Source organism: Triticum aestivum, chromosome 6A (genome assembly GCF_018294505.1).
Source record: "Triticum aestivum cultivar Chinese Spring chromosome 6A, IWGSC CS RefSeq v2.1, whole genome shotgun sequence".
In the NCBI taxonomy this organism is placed as follows: Eukaryota; Viridiplantae; Streptophyta; class Magnoliopsida; order Poales; family Poaceae; genus Triticum; species Triticum aestivum.
This window is the reverse complement of record NC_057809.1, coordinates 591,238,055-591,247,124: the sequence shown is the minus strand read 5'-3', so window position 1 is coordinate 591,247,124 and position 9,070 is coordinate 591,238,055. Positions and strand designations below refer to the sequence as shown.

Here is a 9,070-nt window from a genome sequence, read left to right as displayed (position 1 = left end):
GTGGAGGAGAATATTTGAGTTACGAGTTTGGTCTACATTTGAAACAATGCGGAATAGTTTCGCAACTCACGCCACCCGGAACACCACAACGTAATGGTGTGTCCGAACGTCGTAATCGTACTTTACTAGATATGGTGCGATCTATGATGTCTCTTACTAATTTACCGCTATCGTTTTGGGGTTATGCTTTAGAGACGGCTGCATTCATGTTAAATAGGGCACCATCGAAATCCGTTGAGACGACGCCTTATGAACTGTGGTTTGGCAAGAAACCAAAGTTGTCGTTTCTTAAAGTTTGGGGCTGTGATGCTTATGTGAAAAAACTTCAACCTGATAAGCTCGAACCCAAATCGGAGAAATGTGTCTTCATAGGATACCCAAAGGAGACTGTTGGGTACACCTTCTATCACAGATCCGAAGGCAAGACATTCGTTGCTAAGAATGGATCCTTTCTAGAGAAGGAGTTTCTCTCGAAAGAAGTGAGTGGGAGGAAAGTAGAACTTGATGAGGTAACTGTACCTGCTCCCTTATTGGAAAGTAGTTCATCACAGAAACCGGTTCCTGTGACGCCTACACCAATTAGTGAGGAAGTTAATGATGATGATCAAGAAACTTCTGATCAAGTTATTACTGAACCTCGTAGATCAACCAGAGTAAGATCCGCGCCAGAATGGTACGGTAATCCTGTTCTGGAAGTCATGTTACTAGACCATGATGAACATACGAACTATGAAGAAGCGATGGTGAGCCCAGATTCCGCAAAATGGCTTGAAGCCATGAAATCTAAGATGGGATCCATGTATGAGAACAAAGTGTGGACTTTGGTTGACTTGCCCGATGATCGGCAAGCCATTGAGAATAAATGGATCTTCAAGAAGAAGACTGACACTGACGGTAATGTTACTGTCTATAAAGCTCGACTTGTTGCGAAAGGTTTTCGACAAGTTCAAGGGATTGACTACGATGAGACCTTCTCACCCGTAGCGATGCTTAAGTCTGTCCGAATCATGTTAGCAATTGCCGCATTTTATGATTATGAAATTTGGCAAATGGATGTAAAAACTGCATTCCTGAATGGATTTATGGAAGAAGAGTTGTATATGATGCAACCAGAAGGTTTTGTCGATCCAAAGGGAGCTAACAAAGTGTGCAAGCTCCAGCGATCCGTTTATGGACTGGTGCAAGCCTCTCGAAGTTGGAATAAACGCTTTGATAGTGTGATCAAAGCATTTGGTTTTATACAGACTTTTGGAGAAGCATGTATTTACAAGAAAGTGAGTGGGAGCTCTGTAGCATTTCGGATATTATATGTGGATGACATATTATTGATTGGAAATGATATAGAATTTCTGGATAGCATAAAGGGATACTTGAATAAGAGTTTTTCAATGAAAGACCTCGGTGAAGCTGCTTATATATTGGGCATCAAGATCTATAGAGATAGATCAAGACGCTTAATTGGACTTTCACAAACCACATACCTTGACAAAGTTTTGAAGAAGTTCAAAATGGATCAAGCAAAGAAAGGGTTCTTGCCTGTGTTACAAGGTGTAAAGTTGAGTAAGACTCCATGCCCGACCACTGCAGAAGATAGAGAGAAGATGAAAGATGTCCCTATGCTTCAACCATAGGCTCTATCATGTATGAAATGTTATGTACCAGACCTGATGTGTGCCTTGCTATAAATTTAGCAGTGAGGTACCAAAGTAATCCAGGAGTGGATCATTGGACATCGGTCAAGAACATCCTGAAATACCTGAAAAGGACTAAGGATATGTTTCTCGTTTATGGAGGTGACAAAGAGCTAGTCGTAAATGGTTACGTCGATGCAAGCTTTGACACTGATCCGGAAGATTCTAAATCGCAAACCGGATACGTGTTTAGATTGAACGGTGGAGCTGTCAGTTGGTGCAGTTCTAAACAAAGCGTCGTGGCGGGATCTACGTGTGAAGCGGAGTACATAGCTGCTTCGGAAGCAGCAAATGAAGGAGTCTGGATGAGGGAGTTCATATCCAATCTAGGTGTCATACCTAGTGCATCGGGTCTAATGAAAATCTTTTGTGACAATACTGGTGCAATTGCCTTGGCAAAGGAATCCAGCTTTCACAAGAGAACCGACCACATCAAGAGACGCTTCAATTCCATCCGGGATCTAGTCCAGGTGGGAGACATAGAAATTTACAAGATACATACGGATCTGAATATTGCAGACCCGTTGACTAAGCCTCTTCCACGAGCAAAACATAATCAGCACCAAGGCTCCATGGGTGTTAGAATCATTACTGTGTAATCTAGATTATATTGACTCTAGTGCAAGTAGGAGACTGAAGGAAATATGCCCTAGAGGCAATAATAAAGTTATTATTTATTTCCTTATATCATGATAAATGTTTATTATTCATGCTAGAATTGTACTAGTAGGAGTATAAAATTAGGGAAATAAACTTTGGTTTCTTGTTGTATCTGCATCGTATTTGGGATTCTTTTAATAATTACAAAAATCAAAATAGTCCAGAAGTTTTTCAAAAATAAACTTGACTTTGTTTTGCACCAGTATATAATTTTTCACGACTAAAAATGAGCGTTGACTTCAGGGCAAAAGTAACAAATTCATTTGTTATTATAAGGCACTATTCATACTATTTTTGCCATAAAATTATTTTTTATGAAAAGAAGTCAAAGGGGATTTTTCTTTTTGTGATTTTTTTCACAAGTCATCTTAGGTGCCTCGTAGTCGGTGAGAACGTCTTTTTTCATTGAACGCGGGAAAATGCAAGATACCATTATTCACCTAACTATCCAATCACAGATTGATTTGTTACTAATTTATTTTCGTACAGGGTGTATATACACCCATAGACCAAAAGCCCCCCTCCTATAAAATCATTCGAGCTATTTTTGAAGATAATAAAATTATTGGAGCTATTTTTTTCAGATGTTATTTTTTCTGTCGGTGGGCCGAAGAACAATGGCCCTACCGATTAGGATGTTCAGTCAAGTGGCCCAAACGCTTGGGGAAAAAATCAGAGGAACTTCCTCTCAAAAAACAAAATGGTAGCATAAGAGGAAACCATAGCCGATCTTGCGGATCCATCCCCTCGGCCGCAGGCGCCGCCGTCCCCTGCGGCAACCCCCTCCCCGCTCCCCCGCCGCCCACCACCATTCTACCCCGTGCCATCCCCTGCGACAGCCTCCCTACCCAACCTGCCGTCTTCCGCCGGCCACCCACCACTCTCCTCCGCTGCCATCCCCTGTGACAACCCCGACCCCCGGCCCTGCCGTCCGCCGCCGGCCACCGCCTCTGCAGCCTGGGTAATTATGCCTGGCTGCGTTCCGGGGGAACTAATCTCCCGGGAGACGGAAGCGGGAGAAGATTTGATTTCCTTGTGCAATCGGGGAAGAGAGGAGGTCGATTTCGGATTGCGCGGCGAGGGCAGCCCAAAAGGATTGATTTTTATTCGGAGTCTGTCTGGTGAGAAGTTGTAATCCGGATCCTCCTCCCTCTCCTCTGAATAATCTCCTCCCTCTTGGAGGAGAGCCGGCCGAGTCGGAGGAGGAGGGGCCGCCTATATCGATCTAATAAATTGGCGTCCCCGATTTGTTTTTCACCGGCGATTAGTCTGCTTTGTTGCGGCGGTCCAAGTAAACAGAGGAGTAGGAGTGAGGATTAATTTTGTTGTCGCAGATCCAATAAGGTAGAAATCTTAAGGCCATTTGTTGATCCGATCAGCCATGAAGAACAAAAGTGGTGGTCACAGACGCAATGTAAGTGCTGCTTCTTTTGTGCCTGATGTTTGTCCTTCCCTTCGATTCATCCTCATGGCTAGGACGCTGATTTGTTGTTGTTTTTAACTGTTAAATGCAATGCAGAAATCAGCTCGCAATGAAGCCGCTGCTGGCAACAAGAATGGTCGTCGCAGGCGGAATGTAAGTGTGCCTGGTGTTTGTCTGTTGTGCAAGGTTCATCCTCAGAAGGTTTATTATTTGTTCTTACTGCTAAATGCAATGCAGAAATCAGCTCGCAATGGAGCCGCTGCTGACAATGGCGACAGGCTTAGCAATCTGCCCAATGACCTCCTGCTCAACATTCTGGAGAGGGTGGACACACTTGATGCTATAAGGACCTGCATCCTCTCCAAGCAAATGCTGAATCTCCCCACCATGCTCTCGCAGTTCTTCTTAAGTGCTGGTTCCGTTCCAGGTCACCATGATAAAGCTTGTGTTTTCAGCCGCGGTGAAGTTCTCCGAACCAACAATGCTGTGGCTCGTGTAACGGATAGCATCTTGTGCACAAGGAATCCGAAGATCGCCATTACTAAACTTAAAATCAGATTCGTCTTGATGCCACATGTCTCTCTCACCATTGGAAGATCTGTTGCCCGTGCCATGGCAACCCAGAAGGTTGGCGCAGCTGAGTTTGAGATCATAACGGAGAAGGCTTATACGGACTGCTCTCCTGCCGATCTTCTCCAATTTGCGAATCAGTTAAATAATTTTGTTGGTGCTTTCCCAGATGCATTTGCTGGACTCAGGCGCCTGTGGCTGCGCAATATGAGGTTTGGTGAACTGGACATCACCAACATTCTCAGCACTTGCAAACTCTTGGCATCTTTGCGTTTAACCGAGTGCGACTCAGGGATCGATTCTGTGCTGCAAGTAGAACATGCTCAGCTTGTTGAGCTTGAGGTAGACTACGGGGAATTTTCAAGAGTTGAGCTGACATGTCTACCAAAACTCCAACGAGTGAGGTATAATAATTGGTACTCTTATGAAGATCCCCTGTATTTTGGTTTTGTACCACAGCTTTCAAAGCTGAGCCTCACTAAAACTGGTGTCCGTTGGGAGAAGACTCTGGAGTTAAGTCAGCTCCTTGCTAATGTTCCGAACATAAGCAATCTGCATCTTGATTTTGAAAGTGAAAAGGTACACTCATTAGTCATATGAATCATATCTGTCCATTCCTATATGATGGTTATATGTGACAATAGTAAAAATTTAAATTGTTTATTTCTATTACAGATCTGGGTTCTACCAGAATGCCCGAAACTGCTCACGCCTGTGCTCGGCAAACTACAGCATGTGAATCTAGACAATCTTCCTGAAGGATGTGATTTAGCTTGGACGATGTTTATTCTTGAAGCTGCACCCACCCTAGAAGAGCTGTGTGTCGCGGTAAGGGATCATTGGTGCATAATGCTGACAGACGAAGAAGCTCGGAAGAAAAATGGTTACTGCGAAAAGGCAGACGTGAATTGGAAGCCATATGCACCTGATTTCAAGCACAAGAATCTGGCTAAGCTCACCATCTATGGCTTCCAACCCAACGACAATTTTAAGCGATACATCAGATGTGTTGTGGAACATGCGGTTAATATAACAGAGATATCTCTGTACGACAGGAAAGTGTGCGGGAGCTGTGGTGACTTGGATCCCGAGATCAAGGTAAAGGTTTGTCCATCAAGATATCCACAGACAGCCGAGGAGATGAAGCAGATAACTGAGGGGTTGGGTTTGGCTTCGCGTGCTGTGATTCACTTCCGGTCCTAAGTGATTTGTATAGGCAGTTTGTTCCATAACCACCTTTCCTGTCATGTTTTACTTGGATTGAATTCCTCCCTCCGTCCATGAATAAACATCTACATTTTGCCCCAAGTCAAAGATTAGAAATTTTTACCAACTACGTATTAGACGGATGTACCGATACCAATTCAGTGTCATAAATGCTACTACTTTTTTCTATAAGTTTGGGACAAAATCTAGATGTACACGGGAGTATGAAGTTATTATGTTGGGCCCCCAATCGTTTGTGCCATGTGGCACCTTTATGAGGTTAAACTGTCTCAGAAAAAAAAACCTTTCTAAGGTTAAAAGCATACGATGCTTTTCATGCCCTGAAAAATAGCACGAATCTCTTGGCTTTCTGAAGACTTCATTGCAAATTTCTTCAACGTACCAAGATTGCAAATTTCTGAAGACTTCATCTGAAGATCTACTGTCTGTGTAGATCTTTTGAGGCTGATTACAAGACGCAGTTGAGGATATCACTTCATAGGAAGTGAAAGTGGACACGGCTAGAAAATCCAAACTAGAGCGCTACTGAGTGATCAGAACATGGGTTTCGCCAACAAGAAGATTATCCACTTCTGCCAGCAGGAACTAGACACCTTTCTTTGGCTCACGCCTGGCAATATGACGATGCCCGGAGACTCCTGAAGCCTCAAGAACTTTCAGGCAAGGAGAGCCACCGTCGCGGCAGTCATCGTCCCGCGCCTTGCTCCCCTTGCAGCGCTCCTCCAGGAGCTGGCCCCGCTTGCCGAGGTCGCTGTGGAGGGAGAGTGCCTGTAGCTCAGAATCAAGGGTCTGCAGGCCGTAATCCTTGTCATATAGACTTTGTCCGGTGTGAAAGTAGTCACTTTCTTCGCTTTGGTAATAGTAGCCCTCCCCTTCAAAGCACTCCAAAAAGTAGAACCCACCATCGGCCTCCTGGAACAGATAGCCTTCGGCATCTTCAAGGAAGTAGTAGCCCTCCCACTTCTCTGCACATGATGAAATTATACGAAAAAACAAAGAGTGAGTTCAAGAGTCTAGAACTAAAGCCAACAATTGTAGGGCAGCTATGGTGCATAGCAATGAGGGGCAAAAATGCAGAAGGGATGGGATGAGGAAAATAGGAGTTAAGTAACATGATGTTGGATTTAGATGGTGAAGCACACCCTTAGCTATATGTAGTGTAAGCACATTGAGAAATTAACATGGTACAATCATCAAGTTAGCCTTCTGGGTTAATCTATATGACTTGAGGAAAATACATAATTAAAAGACATAGGCATAAGTGAAAAGGTGAGCAAAATGAGCATCTTCCTGCTTGTTTACCAAGCTTCCTATTCTTAATTTAAACCGACAAATGCAGAAAGAGGTACTGAGGATTGGGACTAAACAAAGAGGGTGGAGACTGAACAAAGAGAAACCAAAGACTAAAGGAACAGAGCATAATAATGAAGATTGAGGATTGAGGACAAAATACGATACTATAAAACAAGCGGTTATCAAGACTGAGGATTGAGTACAAAATAATAAAACATGAAAACTGAATAACTGATTAAATGTAAAATGTCAGTCAACAGGCATTGTTGGGCTTTGCGAATCATATTCCGGCGGACCACCACTGGCTCATTGGCACACCCGATGTGAGAGCCCCGCTGGCCTCATCCATCCCCCATGTGAAAACCCGAAGACCAGACAGGGCAAACCGACGGCTGATTTCTAGTAAAACTGTATATCTAGCACAATCAGTAATATGATTAAAACTAGTATAATAACAGATCCTTCAAACTCATGAACTACTGCCGATGAATGAGTAACCGAGATCCAATACAGAAGACTGAACCGACAACACAAGATCCAATCGCTAAGCCCTAATGGAACACGAACCGGGAATCGAACTAAGGAACGGATAACTAGAGTATCTCGCACGAGCGGAACGGATATCACGCTGCCTGCGAACGGATCGAGGAACGGATCTCGGACTACCTCGCATCCAAATCGACGACCGGATTGCGAGGGGAAAGGTAGGGACGAGGAAATGGAACTCACCGGGCGAGAACCGCGTCTTGCCGGAGGGGAGGGCTGCCGCCGGGATCTCCCTGGGCGGCGGCGGGGAACTCCGGGAGAGCAGGGCGGTGGTGGGGCTCGCCCGCAGAAGAGCGCGGCGGTAGGGATCTCCCGTAGGGCAGGGCGTCGATGGGGGCCTCCTCGCAGGCATGGCGGCGGTGGGGATCGCCTGCAGAGAAGCGCGGCGGTAGAGAACGCCCGTAGGGCAGGGCGGCGGTGGGGACCTCGTCGCGGGCATGGCGGCGGTGGGGGTCCGCTGGACGGCAGGGCGGCGGCGGGGGTCTCCCCGAGAGCAGGGCGGCGGTGGGGATCCCGTCGAGGCCATGGCGTCGGCCAGGTGGGAGGAGGGGAGAGAATGGATCGGGGGAGAGGGGGAGGGGCGGGGGATTTCGGGGTGCGGAGCGGGGGCAGATGTGCGGGCGGGGGAGGGGAATTCGGTTGGTTCGGATCGGCGGGGGCTTTAGTACGAGCAGGGAGGATACGAGAGAATTTGCTAGTGCTGTTTCCGGGGCTCTGTAGCAAGGAAAAACAAAGAGAATGCAAGGAGCAAACCAAGCATATGCAAGGCAGCAGAAGCAGCAACAAAAAACGCATTGCAAATCCATCTTCAGAGCCTGGTCAGAGGACTTACACAGATGGTGCTGAACCCCCATGAGCTCCACTCCTGCAAACCAAATCTTGCTTGCAGATGATGTTGAATCCCATGGCTTCCTTCCTCTTAGGTGCTGCTCCCCACTCCCCACCAGTTGGCTGTTTCTCCTTCTCTGTCCATGGTGTCCAACGATGTTCTTCTTCCCCTTCTCAAGGAGAAGACATGAAGAAGAACTGCTGCTTGGGCTGTGTGGCACATGAAGGGGGGTTGGGCTGCAGCCGCTGGAGCCATGGAGAACTTGATTTGCCTGTTGGTGATGAAGGAGCCTTGGCTATTTGGTGAGTTCTTCAGACGAAGAAGAGGGGTGCCTGCTGGGGGAGGAAGAAGAAGAACAGTGCGGCGGCTCAAGGGGGAGAAGACAGAGCTGCCTCCGGACAGCGCTGCGTTATATATAGGCAAAGCCAGAGATGGACAACGCATCGGACGCGCTCCACCAACCATCTGTCCCTGAAATCACGCCATGACCTGTCAATCCCTTCGGTTTCGGCCAAAAATTAAACAGTAGCGCCACCTGTTTTTGGCAGGTGATCAAAATATTTTAAATGGCGCCGATTTGGATCTTTGCTTGCGCATGGTCCACGCACCACGCGGTGTCGCGTGCCGTGCCTGGTTTCCATCTTCGCGGTGAACAAATTAGGACCAAATTCAAGGCTTTCCAACTATAATTCGTAGTACTGTATATGGTTTACAAAAATACTAGCAAAAGATCCGTGCGTTGCAACGGAAGAAAAGAATACCGCACACTCTTAATTTATACAAAATGGTCTATAATCTAAGTATTTGTAACTACGGCCCAAATAAAGATGG

At 46.1% G+C, this 9,070-nt stretch overlaps 2 protein-coding genes across 3 annotated transcripts; one reads left to right on the top strand and one right to left on the bottom strand.

Annotated features, from left to right (window-relative positions):
• The first annotated feature begins 3,101 nt into the window (after positions 1-3,101).
• Positions 3,102-5,786, top strand: LOC123128768 (uncharacterized). The gene is made up of 4 exons (XM_044548866.1): positions 3,102-3,765; positions 3,871-3,927; positions 4,012-4,923; positions 5,020-5,786. Exons 1-4 carry the CDS (start codon positions 3,733-3,735, stop codon positions 5,545-5,547), a joined length of 1,530 nt encoding a protein of 509 aa, XP_044404801.1. The 5' UTR covers positions 3,102-3,732; the 3' UTR covers positions 5,548-5,786.
• A 126-nt stretch (positions 5,787-5,912) lies between these two features.
• LOC123128769 (uncharacterized) lies at positions 5,913-8,691 on the bottom strand. 2 transcript variants are annotated; one of them, XR_006463413.1, is made up of 2 exons: positions 8,243-8,691; positions 5,913-6,536 (listed from the first exon to the last, which is right to left on the bottom strand). XR_006463413.1 is itself a non-coding variant. In XM_044548867.1 (2 exons), exons 1-2 carry the CDS (start codon positions 7,934-7,936, stop codon positions 6,157-6,159), a joined length of 723 nt encoding a protein of 240 aa, XP_044404802.1. In that variant the 5' UTR covers positions 7,937-8,636; the 3' UTR covers positions 5,913-6,156. The 2 variants fall into 2 exon arrangements, 1 of the variants encoding a protein (XP_044404802.1); XM_044548867.1 differs by having other exon boundaries at positions 7,594-8,636.
• Positions 8,692-9,070: the final 379 nt, after the last annotated feature.